At 34.5% G+C, this 25,311-nt stretch overlaps 1 protein-coding gene across 6 annotated transcripts in view; it reads left to right on the forward strand.

The window, feature by feature from the left end:
- Positions 1-25,311, forward strand: part of NKAIN2 (sodium/potassium transporting ATPase interacting 2) — an 854,966-nt gene that overhangs the window by 455,455 nt on the left and 374,200 nt on the right. For all 6 annotated transcript variants that reach the window (XM_032484812.1, XM_014563367.2, XM_032484810.1 and 3 more), the window contains one exon: positions 18,807-18,887. In XM_032484812.1, the coding sequence (XP_032340703.1) occupies positions 18,807-18,887 (81 nt within the window). The remainder of the gene's footprint in view (positions 1-18,806; positions 18,888-25,311) is intronic.

A 25,311-nucleotide genomic window follows, 5' to 3' on the forward strand; every position in this document is an offset into this window, starting at 1 on the left:
ATGGCCACAGCTATATCCATGTTCCCCATCTACCTCCCTTCCCCCACTAAATTACCTTAGCCACTCAGTTTTTGCACCCACACGTGACTCCCCGTATTTGGTTGACGTTTCCAAAAACCTGAAGCCCAGGATTATGTTCAGTGTGAGGTCCTTGACTTCTAGAGATGGGTTTTATTTATGATTTAGAGGTTCTGTGGCCCATGGGATTTATCAGACATTCCTTTTCATTTCCTGTAACTTCCATTGCTCTGCTCTGTTAATGGTTTGGCCACATCCACCCATAGTTTGAGGTTTATATATGGTGAATCTTTGTCAGCAAGTCTTGTTGAAGATGCTATGTATTTTCTTTCCCTACCCTGGTTGATATGTTTGGTTTCTAAAGAAATGTTGGAAAGAATAAAAAACTGCATAGTTACATCTCATGTATAAGCCAGAAATCCAGAACCAATAGCTTTTAAAATGACAATGTTCCTGCTATTTTTCCTTGTTTATATGAACACAATTGATTTTTTATATTGATCATCCTTCATTGTTTAACTCTTAATTAGTTCTAATAATTTTTTTCTGCCAATTCTCTTGTAAGTAATCATATCATCTGTGAATAATGAAAGTTTAGTTTTTTTTCTTCTTAACTTTTTATTTATTTCTTGTTCTTTTGTGCTGCCTAGGTTATATAGTATAATGTTGAACAGGAAAAGTAGTAGCAAGCATTCTAGTATTGTATCTATTCACTCAATTTTGTAATGTGAATCATAATGGTACCCACTTGATAGGATTGTTTGAGGATTGAACAAGGCAATCATGTAAAATTATTTTATCAGTATTTAGTACATATTGAATTGGTAATAAATGATAGCTATTTGTATCTTTAAGCATCAATACAAGCATTGTATATTATACTCATTAAAGTATAAAGTGGAAGAGATAAATTAAAGGGCTTAGGAAATAATAATTAGAATATGTATGTGGATGCCTTCACAAACAACCATATTACTTTGGGCTACTCTGCACTGAGAAAGAGAATATGTTTGGAATAAAAAAATAGATATATAGTGATTTATTTAATGAATTGTGGTTTTTCATATTATTATCTTCAAAAATAGAACTAGTCACTTTTAAATATTTAAAATAATAACTAATTTTAAAGTACAGGATATTATCACTTCCCTTACAGTATGGGGTGAGCATATGATTTTATAGGTGTGTATGGGAAGTGAAAGGACAGGAAAGGGAAAAAAATCTAAATGGAAAGGAAGACCCAGCTGAAGAAGCCAAAAGGGAATGGAAAAAAATATTGTTTAGGAACAGGCTGTGTGTACCACACACTGGGGGCAGCTTATTGAGATTATGGTACAGATGTTATTAATATGTTATTGGACATTTGGACGGTATAACCTTTAAATGGTCATAAACTGTGTGATTTTCTAAAATATCTGTAATATATTTGTAAAATAATAGGGTGTTTTAGATATTGATCATGGCTTTTAAATTTTCACATGTAGTTGAGCCCTATTCTTGCTTATTTCTTATGGTGTCATTAGTATTTCATTTATGCTTATGGTATTTTCATCAAAGTGATTTATGAAGTCTCATTTTTTTGCTGAAGAAATTCAGAGGGCTTTTTGTTTTTCTATAACCTGTAGTGATTTCAGCACATAGGTCAGCTTCCCTGGGATACCAACCCAGAGGCAGAGGTTTATATGCTGCAAGTTTATGGGAGTGTGCTCTTAAGAACAGGACTGAGTTGAAAAATTCGAACTGCAATGCAGTTGCAACCCTTTTGTGTTATGGGGTACTCTAAAGCCATGATGATCTTTCATATATGTCCAAATTTGGGAGCATGATGAGCAGACCTTTGGATTCCCCTGTGGACCTGTCATTGGATATATGCTGCCTATAGGAGTGGGGACAGGACCTTGAGTTAGGCAACTCCATTTAACCAGGGGGTGATTACTCTAGAGGGACTTAGCTGTGAGACATTAACTAATCACTCTGAAAGAATAAGCACTTAATGCTAAAGGGAGTGATCTAGGTGCAATACCATGAATTTCTTGCACTCCACAGATCCATCCCCTGCTTCAAATAATACTGTCATCCCATCTAGAAACATCCCCTCTACTAGTTGGTTCTTTTTCCAAGGTAAGCTTATAAGATGAGTGGGACAAACTTCTGGAGTTGGCCTTGGAGCATTCTTTACTATTCATTTTGTCTAAATTCTCTGGACTCTCAAGGATCTTTCTGTCTAGGTGGCTTACCTACTGGTGTAATCCAGACCCTCAGCCCTAAGGGATACAAGTCACTGTTCACAATGCTTGCCATGGCTGCTTCTCTGATACATTGCCATCAAAACTGGGTAGGGAATTAGTAAGAGATGCCCCACTGTTTTGCCAGGGTGCCAAACATATTATTCCCTGGCCCCACTGATAACCAGCATCTACTGCCCCTGTCAGGATGATGACTCTTTTCATCGCTGCTGGTCTCTTGAATCAGAGAATCAAAAGTGATTGGGTGGCAGCCGTAGCTTACATTTAGTGGAAATTTTGCTTTTTCATTGAGTCGGAGCATTTCCCTTTGGAAGCCAAGACATATAGATCCACAAAGGCTAACTTGTGGGGACAGGAAGCAGAAATTCTCTAAATACATCACTGTGAGTGACAGTCAGCAGAGGCACTCCTGCTTTTACTCCTCCACTCCCAGACTCATGTAGTCTACCTATTGGACACCCAACACCATATAATAGTCATTCAAATAGAGCATTTACTACATCCTGAAGGAAGACACTTAGCCTTGTACAGTATCATCTCCAAGTTAGCACCTCATCTGCATATTCAAAAGCAAGATGGGTCTGTCTGTTATACTGACAAATTCTGGGTGCTATGACACCAGTAGATCCCATAGGCATTTGTTGACTTTCACCTTTCTTAACTATAAAGTGTGTCCTTTGTACCAATGCAGTGCTTTTGGGGATCCTGTGCTGGTGAATCAAACATCCTTTAAGAGCTCAGTTAGTAAGCGGTTCTTCCAAAGCCTATAAGAAGGAAAGACAATCCATGCTTAGAATGTTTCAGTTTATGCCAGATAAATCCCTCCCACTTCTAGGGTAGAAGGGGTCCAATGTAACCATCTGTTACAGACTGGCTTTTGGTCTTCTCAAGGAGTAGTAACACAGTAGGGACTCAGCATTGCCCTGTTGCTGACGGGTTAGTTATTCATTGGTGGCTAAATAAGTCATTCCAGTTCACCACTAGTACAAAAGTTAATAGTTTCAGTACTACTGTATTCCAAGAGCTATCATTGCACCATCTATTCCAATCGTGAGGTCCTCATTGCCAGCCATCAGGATCTAGGTCCAAAATTCTCCTTTAACATCTGCTTTCCAGGACCACTCCAGTTTTCAATCATTGTTAGTCAAGGTTTTCTGGTAGTAAACTCTGACGTGGGGATTCACTTGCAGGTCATTTATAGGGGAGTGTTCTCAGGGACAACACCTGTAATGGAGTGAGGGAAGTAAGGCCGGTCCGACGAAGTTGATCTTCAGTACAGCAGCATCAGAAGCCTCAGCTGATCCCACGTAGAGCCCTGAAGCTGCACTGGTCTTTCATAAATGTCCAGAATTGAGACAAAGCCTGGGAGCTTTGAACTTTAGCAGTAACCACTCATGAGTTGAAGATTACTCCTGGAGGTGAGCATAAATCATAAGTAAAGTAGCTCATTTTGACCAAGGGTAATTACTGAGAAGGGCTTGGGTGTGAGCTATAAAATTCTGGCAGCTGGACAATGATTAGTGCTTCACTCCTAAAGGGTCACCCGGGCAGTGCCCACCCACCAGACAGTATCCACCTCAGTGAGTTCTAAAATGCTTTATTTGAATTCTATTTGTTTCAGATACATGTTTGTTACCCTGATATTTTATACAGAAATAAGTTTGTCCTGAAATACATTGATGAAAAGTTTTTCAATCTACATATATGATCTATTAGAATAGTATCATTTCTATATGAATGCAACACTATTAATGAACCAACTATAAATAGGGCACATGGTTTTACAAGTAATTCAGATGGATTTTCACCATTCTTCACATTCACTTACCTTGTAACACATTGTGTCCTTACATTTACAAAGCATGTGTCTCTGCTAAGATTTATGTTCCATAAACAATGAGCAGAAAAAACTCTAAGGAGTCTATGTGTGCATTCAATGCAAGACCATGGCCTTATTAGTAAAGTACTCTAAACACTTGGGCTAAATAGTCATAGATTTGCATACTAATTTGATGAAGATACAATAACTATTTTAGAGCCAAATATAAAACTTGATTTGTTAGATTGATTTGGACCAAACTCAATTTTACCCTAGAGAAGGAGAAAACATTTTTAAGAAGAGCATAGTTTTTAAAATTTTATCGTTGAGTCCCATGTTTAAGCTGACAATTAGTCATTTTAGCCATAGGGTGTTTTTAAAAAATAAACACAAGATTGAAAGAAACTCATATGTATAATGAGACATAATTGTCCATTGTTGAGACTCGCAGATTATTTGACCTTGTTTTCATCTTTCTGAAAAGTTAATCTATATTAAGCCCTCATTCAAAGGGCATCTTAGTATTACATGTACATTAAAATATACACATTTGGGGGGAATCATTTTAACATATTCTCCAAGGCACTATCTACCAACAACAACATAGTTGATCAAATAATATCAGTCTTGCAAAGAATGTATCTACTTGATGGCCATTAAGAAGGCTGATTTTTTTTTTTTTAAGACATACTCCTTAAGAAATGGTGAATGCATTCTTTACAAAAGAGTTCTTGTATAATGATACAAAAAGTGCTTGCCAGTGCTAATGCTTTTGGTTGATACCACTCTGCAATCATTATATCCAATAAAAATGATTGACTGTCTTAAGCGGTTGACATAAGGGGTGAAACATTCTGTTTATTGCTATCGCCATTGTTGGACTAGCCCATGGGCACTGCAGCTAACACTTGTTAGGTGAGAAAGGATATATTTCTCTGGAAAAAATAACAATAAAATCACCTTGCATTCATCCAGTAATATTAGTTTCCAAATTAGATTGAAATACCAATATTGTCCAGATTATAGAGGTAGATTCATTATGGGGTTAGGGTTTAAACCCAGGTCTCCTAACTTCTACATATACCTCTCTATGAAAAGCTGATTTAAATAAATAATCATAACAATTTTATTTCTGTAAATCAGTATAGGCAAATTAATGTAGCATATCAAAATATCTGAAAATTCAAAACAAAATACATGTGTCAAAAGTCAGCCTGAAAGATGCTGTTAAATCCAGTGTATTTAACATACAATGGGTTTATAGCACTTAGCCCTTGCGGGAAATTACTTGACAGTTAAAAATAGTTTTTTAAAAAGTGAAAACCCCAGTATTAATGCGTCAGGTTCCTTTTGCTGCATAACAAATTACCACAAACTTAGCAACTTCAGGTAACACCCGTTCATTTATTCTGTCACAGTTCTCTAAGTCAGAAGTCCAGGTGGGCTCGGCTGATTTCTGTGCCTAGAGTCTAAGGGGACAGAAATCAAGATAGTGACTGTCCTGGGCTCCTGTCTGGGGCCCCTGGGGTTCAGTTTTCCTCCAGCTCATTCAGGTTTGGGGTAGAATTCAATTTGTTTGTTTGCGGGAATGAGGTCCTCATTTCCTTCTTGACTATTTGCCAGGGATTGTTTTCAGCTTCACGTGCTTTGTATCTTTGTCTTCTCCTGCCACCAGCCAGAGAAAGCTATCTGCTTCGCAAGACTCGTGGGATTAGATTAGGCTCACCAAGATAACCTCCTCATGTCAGTCAACACTGCCTATGGCAAAACAGTCATGGGAGTGATAGTTCATCGTATTCACGGGTTCTGGGGAGTAGGGTGGGACATATTTGAGGGGCCATCATTCTGCCCACCGCAGTTAAAATAAGAAGTAAAAAAGAAACGAATTGAAGAAAACGGCTCAATTAATTTTTAAAAACGCACTTTGTGAATTAGTATTCCATTTATGAATCAAAGTTTGCTCTTAGAATTAAAGACTTAATGAAGAAGGTAAGCCTATAACTTTACCTTTATGTTCTTAAAAGCCAGAAATGAAATCAAAAGGACGTACTGGACACTATTACTGTTATTTTCAGAATATCTTTTACACAGTGAAAAGATGCATAATTTAAAACTAAATTATGATCTTCATCGGACCAAGTGCTTGTAACAGACTTTTCCCTTTTAAACCAACTGATTTAAAAAAAAAATTCCTATCACCATGATGATTCATTTTAGCTGTTATGAGGGTAAGTGTTTTATAATATTTAATGCTTCTGTCTTAAATAGTGTATATTTAAATATAGATATTTAACTAATTAAAAGTCTAGTGATTTTAAGCCTTCTTTCTAACATTCAGTTACTAACATTTAGATTTGAATATATGGTTATCTCTTTAAGAAGCTTCATTTCTCTGGGCTTCTTAGCACATTGGAACTCTTGATCCCAAAATACCAGTATAGCAAGTAGTATTCACCAGATATGGCATGACTAAGCTTTTACTATTGATAATATCCAACCACGGGAAGACAGTTATTCATAAGATACATACCACATGAAATATTGGTAAATGACTATCTTGTCACTTATGTAGGCAGAAAAAAATTTCCCAAAAAATTTTGATAGAAATCTTTTTATCCAAAAGCAAGTTAGGATGTTGTATTATTGTATCAATTTTAAATGCTTGGAAGATCTTTATACTTATCCTACACTTAATCTAATGTCATACAAAGGACCCAAGAGGGATGAAGTTTCCTTAATGTGTCAGCCTAAAATAAGACCAAATATAATATCTATATTATTTTTGAGCTGTATAATATATACAGGTATCTGTTTGAATGCTTTTAAACCAAGCATAGCAACTAGACATTTTTAAAGGTTATATTAATAGATTTACCATACCTCAATTAGGACAATTTACATATTTTAGACAGTTGTTTACTTGACTATTAGACTTGCTTTGAATTTGAGATGAAGGCAAAGGGGACAGAAAAGCTAAGAAGAGATTAAAACCTTTCTGGTTGAAGGAGACAAGATATTTTCTAATTTTAAAAGGAAGAAAAGTGGTAGAGTATGCTTACTCAATCAAAATTCTTAACTGCCACATAGCTACCACATCTTAGTGAAGCACATTTATATCAATTTTAAAAATGCCATTGTTAACTTGCTACTTTTAATTCTTTACAGGGTCCTGTTTTCCTTGATTTAAAATTCTTAATATTTCCATAATATTTTCTTCTTTCTCAAATCATAGATGTTTTACATGTCCAATGAAACAACTAACATTCTGTGTGCTACTTTTTCTCATTGCATATTTCTTAAGTTGAATCTTGTACATTGTTTATAAAACACTCCATTTGATTTGTGTGTTTCCTCCATGCATGCTCTGAAATCTTTACTTTCTTTGGGTGTAATACTAAATTACTTCTCTATTTAGTTTAATATATAGAGTCTTAGTGAAGCAAAGGGTTGAGTACTTCTCTAGGAAACAAGAGACACATAAGAAATGTTAAATAGTAATTATTCACTTCTGTATATAAAGGAAACAAAAAATTAGGATGTGCATAGGTTATAGTAGCAGACAACTCTGCATTCTCCCCATTCTCTGCTAAAAGAATCCCAATATTGTCCAGATATTTGGATGGGCAGAGATCTCAGTGGGGTCTGATTTTCTCTTAGGTCAAGAGGATGAAGTATAACTGGTATAAAACAAATATGATAATCCTAATCCTCTTTGCCAGTGATTGGGCTCAGGAAAGTAGGCTTGTGACATAGTTCCACTTAATGGGATGTGAGGAAGTCTGCTTAGTGTACCTGGGAAGTTTTCTCTTTCCTGAAAGAGCAAAGTGTTGCAGAGGAAGTGATATTTTCTGCTCAGTACCCTTCTGCTTGCAAGGTGCGTTAACTACGTGAGAATTTAAAAGAAAATCCCAAAGGTATAGCTCTAGAGCCATGGAAGCATGGAGGTAACAGCAGCCCACTTCCAGACTTCACATATGGGAAAAAAAAAGATTTTGAAAACCCTAGTATTTAAACCACCTGTAGTTTACTGTTCTGTTACTTGCAACCTAAAGCATTTCTAACTGATGTTGTGATTTTTGTTTTGCTTTCACTTTTATCCATCTTACCAAAGTGATCCTGAAGCTGATAGACTTGAGCCCTGCTTTTGAGATAGTAAATGGAAAGCTTTTTGACAAATTGAAAAAAAAAAGTGCTTTTAAGATGGGAAAAAAAAACTATGTAGTTTTTCATAAGGATCCATGTACAGATATATTAGTATCTATAACTTTGGAACTTCATTCTCCACATAAATATTGCAATCTAAAAAATAGTAGCTAAACACCTAGTTCAGAATACGGTACTATAAATATACATTTATGTTTGCAGGTGGCTACTGAGTTGAACATTGTCTCATTGATTTGTCCTGATTTTCTACAATTGCTACACAATTTATTGGATCACCAGTGTGATATTCAGAACCACCTTTTAGATGACTGTATGGAGTGTAAAGACTTATACCATACTGAGCAGGTGGATCAGGCAGAGTTTATTTTTGATGCATGAACAAGACCATCTTTTTGAAAAGAAAATGTGTAGTGTATACGTTTTTTTTTCTGGGCAGAACTTCTCAACAGTGTTGCAACTAATAGTTGGCAGATGTGCTGGTATGTTGAGCTCTTCAGGAAAGTAGGGTGTCCAGAGGCCCTGAGTCAGTGGCTTTCAGTTGCAAGCCACTGCCTTTGTTTATATCATCTGGCCTTGCAAGTAGGACCATCGTCTATGTGTGCCATGAATTCTCTGATAAAGCACAGTTGAAAGCCTGTAATTCAATATATGGATGATAATTCATGATTTTGAATCAATTATTTGTTATAAGGAGAGGGAAGTCAACATTTTGAAGTATCCTAGGGTACATTAATCGACTAGAATCATAGATGGCTTCAAAGTGGTCAAAATAGTCATAAAAATATATGCATGTGGCTAAAAGTAATACATTCCACTCAATCTACTGGGTCAGATATGGCCATATTCACTCAGGGTTAAATGCTAATAATTGTTAAATTGCTAAAAAGTGCTACTGAAGAGTATTTGGATTGACATATATTAAGTAATTAGTAATTTAACACCTTTCTAAATTTTCAAGGTAATTATGATGGCTGATAAATTTAGGGCTGCTACTTGTTTATTAGAATTTTTAATATCTTAATGATATCATGCAGTTCATTTTTCCAACTAAGTATTATCAATCCATTGAAATTGATATTGATTATCACCTGCTTTTCTCTTTCCTTGCTTCCAAAGTTAGTTGTAATAAACCTTTACTTGAATTGTATCTTTCTCCAGGTATTAAACTCATTTTGACAATTTTTTTTTAAAGTCTGTAAATATTCAGGACTCTAAGTATATTGATTACTGCATCTTAAAACTTTATGCAATAATTTCTGAAAACATAAAACAACTTTATATTGTTAGAATGTTGGAAATATACTACAAACAGTTTGAAACTCATAAAGCCAAAATACTTCATTTCCCATCAGAGGCTTGTTACAGGAATTGCATAAGGCATGTAAGTAAAACAAGGTATTTATATTTGCATGATATTCAGAGATTAGCAATAGACTACTGCTGAAGCTGTGATATAATTGCTCCAAAAGAGTGGATCTTAATTTTGAAGATAATTGCATTTCTCCACAAGTATTTAGGGTTGCATTTCATTGATAGGTCAATGGAAGAAGGAAGGGAAGATTTGGATGGGTGTATTAGTTTCCTGTGCTGCTATAACAAATTCACACAGACTTGGTGACTTAAAACAGCAGAAATTCATTCTCTCACATTTCTGGAGTCCAAAAGGCTGAAGTCATTATCACTGAGCCCGACTCAAGGCTCAATACCTCCAGAGGCTCTAAGGAGAAATCTGGTTCTTGCCTCTTCCAGCTTCTGGTAGCTATAGGATGCCTTGGCTTGTGGCCACATCACTACAATCTTTAAATGTGTCTGCTCTCTTCATATTTTCTATTTATGTGTGTAAGCTTTTCATCTGCCTCCCACCTACAAGATATACATGATTACCTTGGGGCTACCCAGCTAATCCAGGATAATCTCCCCTCACAAAATCTTTAGCAATCACATCTACTAAGTTTTTGTTTGTTTGTTTTGCTATGTAAAGTAACATTCACAAGTCCCAGGAATTTGAATGTGAATACCCTTGGGAAGGCCATTTTTCAGTCTGCCATTTTGTGCACAGAAAGTTGGGGACATCAAAGTAATGGAATAAAAACAGTATTAGATATATAAAAATTGTTGAATTCACATGATAATTTTTTTAATGAATTATATTATCGCCTTGACTGCGATCTTCAGATTCCTAGATAACGAGAACCAGGGGCAATTTCATTTCCTTTAGTGTTGCTGGGCTAGCTCAAGAAGCTTCAACCCAGGAAAAACCACTCTTTAGAGTTCTTTAACTGAGATTTCAAAAATCAAGATCAATAAATATGACTTCTAAATTATTTGCTGATTGGAAAAAAATGAATACTGCTGTTTGATGTCACTTCTAAGCACGAGGTGTGAAAATGTGACAATATTTTTCAGTAGATTGAAGGAGATCTTTTTCTCTCACATATCATTTTAAGATCTATGTATTACATGTCTACATCTTAAAACCCTGCTATATGAACAAATATACATAAATAAAATTAATATTATTCTTAAGCTGCACAAATTTCAGCTTTTAAAAGTGTAGACTGGTATTTTCTCACTAGTTCTTATGTTTTATTAGCCCTTCAAATCTCTTATTTGCTATGTCAATTAGAATATTCCAATATAACTTGATTTATTATTATTTAGTATCGAAAGTTCTTTCAGTGGAGTTCTTCTAGCCTTAGGAGTGTAGGGCTGTAAATATCTTTGAAATATTTTGCATGATTTAAAAGGAAGGAAATTAGTTATATACAGGTGTCTTCATGCTGAATGAGTATCATTGTTTTTTCAATCAAAGGGAATTATTTTTCTACTTTTTGCTTCAAGAAGAATAGAATGCCTTTGGGGATTCTGTTTTTATTTGGAGTTGTGTAAAATTTAATAGCCATGTTTATATGTTCATTAAAATAATGCCTGTTGGATATTCTAACATTTATAATCTGTCTTAGAAATAGCCCATTTAAGCAAAATCTTTTCAGGTATGATTTAATATGTCAAAGTAAACTAAACATTTTTTAAGCAAAATCCAAATTTATGGGAATTGAACAAAATAGAACAATAAGAAAAGCACAAGAACTTAAATAATAGGGAATTAGTTGAATGTTTCCTAGCACATCGTTGAACTGCAACATATGTTGCGGAATACTCAGAGACATTTTAATCATGTGTAAAAAAATCAGGTAACAGAATATAGAGCAAGGGATACCTATTTAATTTAAACATATGTAATTTAAACATATATTCATAGAAAAAAGAATGGAAACATGTACACTAAAATGATACCAGTGATTATATCTAAGTATAGAATTTTCTTAGCTTCTCATTTCTGATGCTCAAAATTTTAAATATTTTCTACAGTAAGAAATTTCTGGGGCAAGAGGATATAGCTGAATGGTAGAGTACATGCCTTGCATGCATGAGGTCCTGGATTCAATCCCCTACCCTCCACTAAAAAATAATAATAAATAAATAAACATAATTACCTCCCCCCAAACCATAAGATTTTCTTAAAAATTAAAAAAACAAATTTCTATAACTGAAGGAAAATTTAATAAATTATTATAAAATGAACTAAAAGCTATATGTTTTAAAATATGTACGTAAACAAAAAATCACAAGCACGCTTGAACACATATTATAGCAGTATTGGTAAAATAAGAAGGTAGAAATCTGTCTTCCTCTATGATCTGCAGCATGATGTATAATTAGAATTGGAATTTTATCAGATTCTGACTGATTGCTTGATCAGAGCCTTCATCCTTGGTCAAACAAATAATTATAAGAGTATTTTACTTTATTTAGTTATCTCACTTAAGTGAAGATCTTTATAGCATGAAGCTGATGTAACAGGATTTATGAATTAGGAGACAGTATTTACATCATGAAGCAGACAGTCATTGGTCATAAGATCATCAAAAATTAGAAAATAAGCTGCTTTTGGGGGGCCACTTGTGTTCTTTTTTATCCTAACAATAGATGAGAAAGTTACGAGAATGCCTCAGCAGGTTAAATGATGCTGCTGTTGAAGATGAGGAAATAAAGCGAAAATAGAATTAACTTTGAGCAAAAGATGAATATAGTCCAATCATTTTCACCAGGGGTATTTGTTTTGTGAGCATACATTTATATCTATTAAAATATTTTCATGGTAAAATATTAAAACACTTGATTGTTAATAATTCTAAACTGTTGCTTAAAGGAGTTGTTTTTTTAAGACATAATTTGCTAATACAGTGCTCCTTAGAAGTGCTTCTATCACAGTTCATTAGACCTGATTACCTTTACACTTTTGTACTATCAGCAAAATATCAGTGATATTGGTGAGCTGATGTGAGTGTTATTTCCCGGTAAAAATAATCATACCTGAAACCATTTCCATAGATCGCACCAACTGCACATTGATGATAAACACAAGTTGTTTTAGGGAAGTTAAGTCACTCAGTTACATCCTGTAATATTTCTCTCCAGCATCAGTTGTAGTCACTTACCTCCAGTTGGTGCTTAATAAATATGAACTGATTCAATGCCACAACTCCTTTTCTACTTTAAGCATTTATTAAATAACGTGACTGATGCTTGGATTGTACTAGCCATTTGTATCTTCTAGTAATTATGATAATATTATTGAATAATAGTTTTCTAAACTGTAGTAGTTTTTAAGAGAAAGTCACTAATATAATTTAACTGTTTATATATATTTACATGTTTCATTCTTTCTCTCTCTCTCTCTCTTTCTCTCATCCTCTCTCACTCTCTCATACATATGTTATACTAGGCTTTTTGTGTGTGTATGCTAACAAAAATAGAATCTCTACCCTCAAGAAGTTTGCAGTCCAACTGCAGCCTAAATGTATTATAGGAAAAAAAAAAAAAAAAGAATGGAAAAAAGGAAGGAGGAAATGAAGGAGAAAGAAAACAAATAATAAAAAAGAGAAATTTGTAAGAAAGATACTTCTTTGAGAATCCAAGAAAAATCATTTTCATGCAGAAACATTTTTAAAGGTGCAAGTTAAACATAATTAGAATAATAATATAGTTATTATTCAGTATTTAACTTAGTAACGTTTTGCATGAGAAGTTCTCTGGTATCAAAAAAATGCCTAAATAAAAAAAGAATTTCCTTTGAAAAAAGTAATATTTTCTATTAATACATTATTCCAGTATTTCTCCATCTCCAGACATAAAGGAAAAACAGATTATAAATTTTAAAATCCAGATACACCAAAAATTTAATTTTAAATTTCCATTTCAAGTAATGCTTGCTTCTGAACCATTAAAATTATAAAGGTAACTCTGGTTTCTCCAGAAATTGATTTTAGAATTAGTATGAATTAGTGAGAAAGATAGGAAAAATCATTTGTTTTAAATAATAGCCTCATTTTACCAGAATCTTTTCGAAGAAGGAATTATTTGAAATACAATGCCATAAAAATTCCAGTTTTTCTCAAAGTGGTTTATAAATTGAATGTAATTCAAATAAAAATGGAAAAACTGTATCTGTGTATGTGTGTACAAGAAAATTTGAAAAATTGATGCTAAAACTCATGTTTTGTGTATGTTAAATATGCTTTAAAAATAAAAATAAATACGGACTTCAGGCAGCTTTATTTTAAGAGAGAGAGAGATGGAAAACGGTGGCACTGTCATTAAGATGTGACTCATTACTTTCCAATAAAATGTTTATCAGGCTTTCAGTTTGAGGCAACATCCTTCTGATTATTATGTAATAACGACAAAGTCATACAATGGTTGCTATACCTTGTTTCTGGACCTGGCCAATATTTTGGCCTCTCATGATTGACAGCCTTAACTAACTTTCATGTTATACAGCTAATTTGACTTTGTCATTGTGTTACTTAACCAAACTTGGGGCCGCTCACCTGGACACAGCAAAGCCAATCTGCAGACACCAGGCTGTGGTGAAGGGAAATGCAGCATTTATTGTAAAGGCACCAGCACAAGGACAGGTAGCCTGTGCTCCCAAATTCCCTGAAGGGTTTCAGCAAGATTTTTAAAGGCCAGGTGAGGGAGAGCGGTCGCCTGTGTGATCAGCTTGTGCACAGATCTCTGGTTGGTTGGTAGCGAGGTAACAGGGCAGTGTCACGGGGGTTATATCAACCCTTGGACTCCAGGAGGCCTGGGGGCTCTGTGCACATGGTCATCATGTAGTTAACATCTTCCACTTGGTGGAGGCTTTCGCTTCTGTAAAACAAGTCGGGAAATGTGCATCAGATACTTCAGAGAGGAGATAAAGCAGAGACCATGGCACAAGGGTCTGCACTGAAGGCCCCAGAGGGACCTGCTCAGTTACAACTGGAGCCCCAAATACAACAAGGAATCCATGATGATTCACTTCAACCTTTTTCAGCTGGTGATTTTAGCCATTTAGCTGGAGACTCAAGTTGAATCAACCTCTCGCCTGGTCTACTTAGTCCTACAGAAATCAACCCTTAAAAAGTGAATTTCATCATACAATGAATTAGTCTATCATCACAGATAATATCTCATAGCTTAAACATAAAATGTCATTTTTTTTACAAGAAAAGTTTAAGCTAAAAAAAACATAGTCTTATAGCAGAAAACAAGTTACGTGCTGTCTGGCAAGTGTGGTACTTTGTTATCATGTTAGCTGATCTCTCCTAGGCAGGACATCATTTTCAATTATATTCAAACTGAGCAATTGTCAATTATATCACATCAACTAGCTGTAGCACCTGGGAAGTTAGTACTGAATCTTTACGCTTAAATAATTATGCTGAGCAATTTTAAGAACAGTGTGAATGACAGAGTTCATTGACAAAAGTCATTCATAGGCCAAATTACAAGGGAATGCAAACTCCTCATCGATATTTAGACAACTAAGCACCATCCAATTAGAAAAGATTTTATTTACATAAATGCCACTACTAAAATGAGAAAAGCAAGTACAGAAAAGGATAATAAAAAGAAAAGGGAATGAACAAAGGAAGTATAAGAAAGTTAAATGAGAGAAAGTTAATGAGTCAAGTTAAGTGAGATAAAGTTAAATTAGGTAAAACCCTTCCTTTGGATAATGATCCAAATGCAGGACTACCCTCTATAGCATTGGTATGGGCATCTGTGTGTTATTAAAGTGCCACACCACTAAAGATGCTAATTCTCTTTTGTAAATCTCTAATGAAGTAGAGTGTATTGCAGGCTAACTGGTTGGTAATGAAGTATGCAATAAAATGAAAATAATGCAAGTAAATGCTGGATTACTGTAGGACAAATGGGACAAAAAAGAACAAAACTGTTACTAGTAAATGCCGTGAAAGAGCAACTCATAAAGTATGATATAGAAAATGCTTTATAATTATGTAGTGTGGCTAATCAGAAATAATAAATTATTGTTTTAATGAAGCCAAATGAAAAAAGATTTGTTTCATCCATCAATATTAGCATTAATGTATCAAAAAAGAAACTTATTCTAGGGAAGAATATGTTTCATGCAAGTTCATTTAGATGGAAAAATATTTTGCATAAATTAATGTAAAACGTATATTTTTTAGTATTCTAAAGAAATAAAAATGTGGAGATTACTGACGTATTACTGAAATAAGGAGAGGAGATGATGTAACGTAATTATCATAATAAAATAGCAACATGTAGTAAGAACTCAAACGTTGAGTACTTTCAAACATTCTGTCAATCCATCTCCATATAAACCACATGAGTTTGCTACTATTACTAAGACTGTTTTACATTTGAGGAAAGTGAACTGTAGTGAGACTCGAATGTAGCCACAGAGCTCCTAAGTGACCCAGACTTTTGGTCCCAAGTTCTTCTTAATCTCTACACGCAATTTATTTGCATGTAACCTATTATCTTACCTATCTTTCCATAAAATTATTAACTTTGGTGACTACAGCATAAATTTTTCAGCTCAAATTTTTAACAAAACTAAGTATAATTTACATTTGCACATACACATACATATGGCTATAAGTAACTTTGTACGAGTGATATTTAAATTAATCTGAATGAAAATTCCAAATTCTCATTATGTATTTAATATATAGTGAAGTAGTGATTATAGCCGTGGGTACTACATGGATACAGAGAATATTTTCAGCATTTTACGATCTTAGAATATAATTTCAGTTGCAAAATAGAAAAGCTATACCTTTTCTATTGACATTCTTTAATGCCTCATTAGGAAACCTGCCTACCAATGACAAGTTTTCAGGAATATTTAATGTATGTAATACAGTCTGTTTCAACCACCCTTACCAAGTATTTTACTTATCCTGCTACTTTGGCTTTTAGTAAATTGTGCTTATTTAGCTCTCCATTTAAAAGTAAGGTAGGGAAAGTGTGCCACGAGGAACAAAGAACATGATAAAACACTTCGACCAATCATGTTTTCTTTCTTTCTTACAAACACTTAAACCAAATCACAGGAACTTATGGGCACTTTTTCCCCCTTCACCTATTTACTCTTAAAGTAGGACACAGCGCTCCATTATATTCTAAAACTAATACCAAAATCTGAAAAACAGTCCAATAAGTTTAGATTTTAGCATTTAAAAAAATTTTGTGAGGTGAATTCACACCTTATAATGCTGAGCAAACTTAGATGTCTCATGAGATCTCTGTTCTAGAACTGAAGTTCCTTACCACAGCCTGTTCAGCTTCTTGACCCTATTTCCAGTCCACAGCCCTCACCTCCCAAACCCCTTCTTTTGTCTTGGACCATTTAATTTTGCCCTTACTTTATTCTCACTGAGCAATGCACATATTCAGCAGTCAGATGAACACATCACCTGGAAAACAGCTGAGTCACAATTTATTATTACATAAACTCATCATTTAGGGCTCTCAGTCTTCACACTACATAAATGATCTTAGTGTTCTCATAAAAGCCTGATCTGGGAGGGGTGGAAGGAGTTTTGCTTCTGAAAATAGTTAAGATTTTCTCCAGGCTGTGCCTCATTCAATTATTGACTAACAAAGTGTTTTCTGGGTACCTTTTTTGTGCAAAGTACTAAGTTAGCAACGTGGGGATATAAACATAAATTGAAATAATTGTTTTCCCTCAAGGAGCTTATCATTGTGCACTGGAAGAAAATACACAATTAGATATAAGACATTTGGAATGAAATTTGAGGAAGCAAGATCTTATTGTAGTAGGAGTATGCTGTTTCCAGTTGGATATCACTCATGAGATGATATTTATATTGACCTCTGAAGAAAAATGAAATATTGATGGGTGGTAAGAGGAGTACCTTGGGAAAAGAAAAATTATTAAAGGATAAAGAATAACATACAAAATGGCACAGAGGTGAGAAATATCTTTCCATGTGCATGGAGCAGCAAGTAATCCAATGTATATGTAATCCATAATGATTTGAGAGATGAACTAAAACACGTGTCTGGAAAGATAACATGGCACAAGATTATGGAGGTCCTTGAACTATAAAATAAAAACTTTGGATCTCACCATATAAAGAATGGGCACCATTGATATTCATTTAGCAGAGGACTGACATGGTAGCCTCTTGTCCCGTTTTTTAAAAATTTACACTTGCAGCTTTCTTTCTTTACGGCACCCCCACCACTGTAGCCCTTCTGACCCCTTACATTTTTATTTGGTAAAATTCGTAAGTCAACTTGGTCCACCTCTTATGGAAAGTGGAAAGTTCTGTTAAACTTTGCAGGACTACCTTCTCTCAGGATAGGTTAACCACTCCTCCCTGTCTTCCTTACTTGAGCTCAGACTACATATCTTTTTTTATAATTCTTGTGTAAGAATCGTCTCTTTTCTTGTCTTTTCACTTGACTTGAATTCACAGAGAATTTATCATTGGTTTTTGTGTCTTCAGTGTCTGTCTAGCATGTTTCCTTCTAGGGGCTTAATAAGTTTTAGTTAATTGAATGCTCAGGACTATGTCTTGGTAAGAAAAATCTGTTATTGGTGAAGAAAGCACACTGAATAGACAACAGAATAAAATCAGGAATAAAAACTAGATGATCAATGTAATGGGAGATCATGAGAGAAAAAAATAAGAAGGCGAAGAGATCAATGAAAAGAAGATGCCAGAGAGGGAAAGCTGATTAGATGGGACAGAGGTATGAAGACTGATTTGAAGATGACCCTAGATAACTTGTGGAAAGATTCTATGTTATCGCACATGGGGCTGATCTTGCTAAAGGAAGATGAGGGTTCTCTTTCTGACAAATTGTGGTTGGTATATCTGTTGGGGCATCATGTTTGTAGATGTGTGGAAACCATAAGCATTCCTCCTTGAAACAGAAATGTGGGATACTGTTTCTTTTGTCTAACCCCCCCAAAATAATTGTCCCTAAGCAAATTTGAGCTGTAATATTGTAAGCGTTCATAACAGTGAAGAAAAAAAATCAAACTAGAGATAAATGTACATCTCATCCTATTCCCTAGAAAGAAGCAATATCTAGTATTTCCCACTCATCTTAAGATCTGGTGTTCAAAAGTTCAAGTTCTATTTAAATCTTACTCAGCTGATTCAAAATTAATTATACGTTATTTCACTCTTGCTTTTCTGCAGTATGCTGTCTGGCTGGTCCTCTGGGTTACATGGAACGTGTTTGTTATCTGCTTCTATTTGGAGGCTGGGGACCTCTCAAAGGTAATTTGCCATCTGATTTGCCTGAGTCATCAGTTTTGTGTTAACAAGCCTCTTCCTAAGTAAGGCAGAGTCTCACCCTGCTCTTGTCACTTAGATGCACCTCGAATGAAGGTAAATTGAAAGGTGTCTTCCTCTACCTCTCTGCATTTCTCCCATCCAAGACATGTTTCAGTGTGTCATTAAAAAGTGTTTTTATTATCTTACACAAAACTAATGTGAAATATTGATTATTACAATGACCATGCTGTGTACTTTTAAGATATTGACTGATGAGAGATTTCTGAAGCAGAATAGGAATTTTTTCAGAGATAAAATCTTGAAGGTTTTTGAAATCACTTAGTTTGCTTATTACTCTAAAAAATTTTTCCTGATTGGACCCAAATAGTAGCATAATAATTCAAACAATTAATGGGTTTTATTTGAATAAAATATTACCAGAGGGATGTAATTTATTTACATAAATGATATAAAATAGTCTAGGAAAGACTTAAAATACTTTTTCGTTTAGGTTTCTTTATTTTGTGCTGTCCTCATGTGAGTGTGTTTTTGTGTTTGAATGAGTGTGTTGCTTTTATATTTCTAACATCGATGGCTTTCCTACTGAAATAATGCCGTTTGTAGAGTTCTAAAACCAACATCCTTCTGTCGGAACGCCATTGACAGCATATAAATCAAATGAGATAATCCATTCAGAATAGTAATTAATCTTGTTTGAGACACTTGAGAGAGTTGTAGACTTGTACTACTTCATACTGACTTTCAAAGATACATATTGTAAAATGTTCTTTTACCTCTCTGTCCCTTAGAGCAGGAAGACCCTGTGAAGATGTTGACATTTTTAAAGCCCAGAGATGATAATCTGCTTTAAAAGGCTAAAACAGCTAAAAAGTTGCCAGAAACTACCTTTGCAGGACTATGTATCTTGTGGGGCAGGGGGTGGGGATAATGGTAATACACATTTATAATCTAGCATCCAGGAGTTTCAAAAATCACACTGAGCATTTTCAGGTATGTGTATTTATTATTCAACTGCAATACTGAATATAAATAATCTTAACTTTTTTTTTTCTTTTCAGTGGAAAATGATGAGGGATAAAATAAGAGGTTAATGTTACAGTATGAGATAGACCCAACGTTTTTGGAACCTATAGTTTTATAATAAGATTTTGGACAAGTCCTCACTGTGGCCTCCTGCAAAATCTGCCCTGGTGGATGGCCTTTCTGCGATTCTTGCTGGGCATCGTGTTGCACGCTCTTAGCAGCAGGTAGTCCTTTCCCAAAGATGCCGTGAACAATAAAAAGGAATTGTTCAAGCAGATCTAGGAAGGACACTTAATTTCCTACTTCAAACTCACATTCCCTCTATGCCAGGAAAGCAAACGTGCTTCCCGAGACTTGAATTCCTTTACCCAATTTATACATCTCTGCTGTATAATCCACTTTGTTCAAAGAGATTCCTCACTAAAATGACTTATAATGACATTTTTGATTTTAAATAATCACCTCAATAATTGGAAGACAGGTATTCAGGCTTAAAATGATCCAGCAGACCAGAGAGTTTGTTTAATATTAAAAAAAAAATGGAGAGAGATTTGAGCTAACCTGGCTGCACAAATGTTCTGTGATTTTGCTTATTGTTCCACACGATGACTGCAGGCACAGAATAAAGCTTGCGATCTCGTGACCTTGGACATGGGCATTGAAACCACAGTGAGGGCACATCCTAAACATTAGGGTTCAAGACAGTTACAACCCAAACGAGTAAGAATTCTTCTGATGCACATAGGCAGGTAACGACTCTCCCGTGGCAATGAAGCAGTTAATAATAGTTCCTTTACTTTTCATTTTATAAACCAAGGCTAGGCTCTGCAGAGCACGTGAAAATTTAGTAATTTCCTTTTAACAAATAATCTAAAGGAAAACCATAAAGGGCAAAGTTATATTGTTATCTTTACCGGTTTTTCCTCCCTTTCCTACTCAGAGGGTTTGAGAAAGGTGTATTTATGCCGTTTAATTCTTTAGCTTCTGCAACTGCCTCACATTCTTCAAGTAATACAGTGCCAGAAGGAAGCAGTGGTGATTGAAAAATGTACCAATATATGAAAGCTCAAAAATGGGAGTTCTGAAACTGCTGATAATACTTAGATTACAGAATATAAACTGCTTTTTTTTCCCTCACCTCACCAAAAAAATAAAATCGTTTGACCATATGAATGGGTCAGTTTGTTTGAGGCTAAAAGAGAAATATGGGAAGTAGAATCAGGGAGGAAATTCTGTGGTTTTTATATAGGCGAAAGAAGTGTATTTATTTCCGTAAAACATTTTGTAAAGAGGTGATTCCTTCATAATAAGTATTGGCAAGAAGTGATGAAAAGAGGTAAAACAGTAAGGCAAACTTTAGTCATCCCTTAAAGGTTAGAATTTTGTGCTGTCATTTTCCAGTGTCTTTCTGCTTTTACTGATAAACTGCCTCCCATGTACTTATAAGAGGGACGGGTGTTAGCGTCATTAACCAACCTGGTTAGGAATGAAAATGACTTAATTACAATAATATGATACACAGGACTGACCTGGCTGACCTTCAGTTCTCTTCGTACACATAACTGTATAGATAATACATTTTGTTCATCAAAAATTCTATGTGAATCCAGCATTACTATTAAATTATCAATTAATACATTTTAATTATTATACCCATGAGATTTAAGAAAAAGTAAAACAAATCAACTCGAGAAACTGCTTTTAAAAAATTTTATCTCAGTGATATCAAAAAAATTTTGGAATATCATAAGTTAGTACATAATATGACAGCAACAAATAAACATATATTGCATAATAATTATTTCCACATTATTTCCATTAATGGTTTAGATATTAGTGTTGTAACCAAATATCTTAAAACATTCTACAGTGTGTTACTTTCTGGGATGATATTTTAATAGATGTTCTGTTAATGAAACAGAGATGGCATAATTTATAACCCAAAGTGTTTGCTAACTTTGTAGGCAGCTGCCTTTGAGTATTGAATGTGACCTGCTCTATTGGGTTAATAGTTTTGAGAACTCCTAATGTAAATAGTCTTATTGTTCTGTGGTATTATTCTGGTTAGTCGTGATTCTCTTGCTCACAAATCAAATAGAGAGAAATAGGAACTAATTCCAACTATCTACTTAGTTGAGTAATTTTGAAAATAGAAGAGATCTGCTATTTGTTCTGTAGTTAACGTCAAAGTACATTGTTAGAAGGAAAACACATAGAACACGGCAACTCACCTATTAGGTACATCAGTTGGGAAAATGAAATTTATGAAATAGTTTTTGAATAGTTATACACAGGATAAAATGAGTGCTCTTGTGGTATCTGAAAAAACTGTATTCTGTTGAAATTGGTATTACAATTGTAAATTACTCATAGGCTGAGATTCTACACTAACACTTTTTTTATATGACTCTTTTGAGATCTAGGTTTCTACTTTTGTAAGTCATGGGCACGGTTAATAAATGATGTACTGCCTATCTTTAGAAATAAGGCAATTAACTTACAGATCATGAAGGAGTAACCAAGGGATTATTTTACACTTAAAACAACCCAATTTGTTGGTATTTAACCCTTTGATACTAGGGATGCAGGTATATATCTCTCAGGCTTCATTATATTGTCAGGAACTTATCTTGTTAAACATAGCCTAAAGCAATCAATTAAACCTAATGAATGCTTTTAATAGCAACGTCGAGGAAGCTGTCATGTTTTAATAATTTTGATAGTTGCTTCTGAGATCTAGATATAAATTTTTATTTAAAAAAATTGGTATATAAAAAGGCCATGTAAGAATGTGGCCTATTTAAGCTTTGAGGAATGAAAGTCTTGCAAATGTAAGAGACAGGAAGAGGAAAAAACCTGTCATACAGTGTAGGAAATAGGAAATAAATCCTTAAAACCACATGCAAGTGCTGTGTGGAACAATGTACTATTGCAACAATCCCAGTTTTATTCCTTGTATAAAAAATGAATTATTCATTTGAGAGGCATCTGCTGTTTGGATATTTTCTTCTCAGTGAAATCAATGCTTGTATCAAAATTTGCTGTTATGATTTCATATGGAAAAAGGTGGTAGGGAGAGACATCTGTTATAGTCATTTTTTTATTTGAATTGATGCTGTTCTTCAAAAAGTAAAAAATCTTTGCAATTACTAATGAAGAATACCTCTGATAATTGACTTAAGGCTAAAAGAGGTAATTAATTAGATTCATTTTTTAAAATATTTTACTTTTCTTACTATAAAATGCAGGTAGTCTAAGAAAACTTCAATTAACTATCTCTAAATAAATTAGAAAAAATTTATTTTCCAATCATCAATATTGATTTTTCTTTCGGATGTAGGGTAAGTGTACTACATGTTATTAACAATTAAATATGATATAATTTCCCCCCAAAATAGAAACGAACCAACTTATGATAATTTGGCCAAACTGTAACTGCCTCTATTCTCTTGTTTCTGTTAATAGTGCATTGACTTAAACTGCTCATTTTCTTCTTCAGGTCTCTTTTGTTTGTTTACTTTTTTCCACTTCCTTTTAAGACCCCTAAAATGAGGAATAGGGTCTTTGGATATTTCTGTTTCTCTGTTTACAGTCTTTTACTTGAAAATGCAATTCACTGCCATAATTTAAACTATCATCTCTACACATGTATCTACCAGATTTGTATCTTCAGTCCTGACCTTGTTGCTAAGTTAAAATCACACATCTCCAACTTTCTGCTTGTGTCATGTCAATTCCATTGTCACCTTAAATTCAACATGTCCAAAAAGATTTATCATCATCCCCAAAGAATCCAACTGCCTTAATTCACTTCTTACTCAGAGAAGAAGAGAAAAAAAATGCAAAATTCATTTCAAAAAATAAATAAAAGAAGAAAAAAATTTTTGTGTTGGAGAGGCTACAGAAATCTTTACAGATTGACCATGAGATGAAGCAAGAAGCACATGTTTTTATTATTTACATAGTGTTTGTGTGTGTGTGTATGTGTGTGTGTTGTAAACCTTGGACAACAACAAATCAAAAACAGTAGAGATGTGCTGAAGTAATGATACTTGGGGAAAAGACAAGGTAACCTTTAGAAGGTGCTATACTCTGGGGGCATTTGCTGATTCTGGTTGGAGAAGGAGGCTAAGAATCCCAGCTTGAAACCCACAGAAGGTTATTTCTGGGCTATGTATAAATCAGCATAGCTTTAAGGGAAAGGGCCTCCAACACACAGACGATTTTCTTGTTAGGGCGTTTGATGAATTCTGTATAAGGCTGAAAGTCTAAATGGAAAGATTGAAAAGCAGAGTTAAAATTTTTTGACAATCTTACAAAATGGAGATTGAAGATCAGAGAGGGGCTATGCAGAATAAACTAGAGTTACAGTTGAGAAATCCTGGGTAACAAGTCAGGCAGAAAGGAGAGGTACACTAAACATTACCAGGGCTAAAATCCAGGCTCAACTCAGCACAGTCCTTGAGTGAAATAAAGCTAATCAGCCATCACTTTTTCTGTCTAGCATAGGGAAAGGGAAAAATACCCTACTAGAAAGATAGCATCGTCTTATAATTTATTTATATGGATGATATCAGGTAACTGAAAGTTCCTACACATGCTAAAAGAGAGAACCTCAGTACTAAGAGTGAAGAAAAAAATAGACAATGGAAACAGACCAACAGGTGACTCAGACATTGTAATTACCTGGTAAGTTCTTAAAATGTTGAAGGAAAAAATGGGAAAAACTAGAACTAATATATTGAAAGGTGAAGAATTTACCCTAAGAGGATTGGAATCTAAAGAAAGAATAAAATGGAAATTCCATAACTGAAAAAATGTAATATTTAAAATTAAGAACACATTAGCTGTGTTTGATAGTAGATTTAAAATGGTGGAGGACAAGATAGGTGAACTGGAGGATGATGGGTCAATAGAAAATATCCAACTGAAGCCCTGAGAGAGGTTGATAAACACAAAAAGGTAAGAATAAAACTATTAAAAGGATGTCAGAAACATATGGGACTCAGCTAAAGATGCAATATACAAATAGTTGAATCACTTGAAGGAGAGGAAAGATAGAATTGGACAGAAGCAACATCTGAAGTGATAACGACAGTTTTCCAAAACTGATTACATCAACCCACAGATTGAAGAATTTCAGATCTCAAGTGGAATAAATATGAAGAAAATCACATCCAGATGTAGACTCGTAGCACTGTTGAAAATTAAAGTCCAAGAAAAAAATCTTAAAAGCCACCAAAGATAAAATACGTATTACCTTCAAAGGAACTACAAAGAGACCGACCGACAATTGACTTTTCAACGGAAATAGTGACTCCAGAAGGCAATTGAATGGCACCTGTAATGTGCTTTAAAAGTGACAGCCTAGAATCCAATACTC

The sequence above is a fragment of the Camelus ferus genome, chromosome 8, assembly GCF_009834535.1.
Source record: "Camelus ferus isolate YT-003-E chromosome 8, BCGSAC_Cfer_1.0, whole genome shotgun sequence".
Lineage (NCBI taxonomy): Eukaryota > Metazoa > Chordata > Mammalia > Artiodactyla > Camelidae > Camelus > Camelus ferus.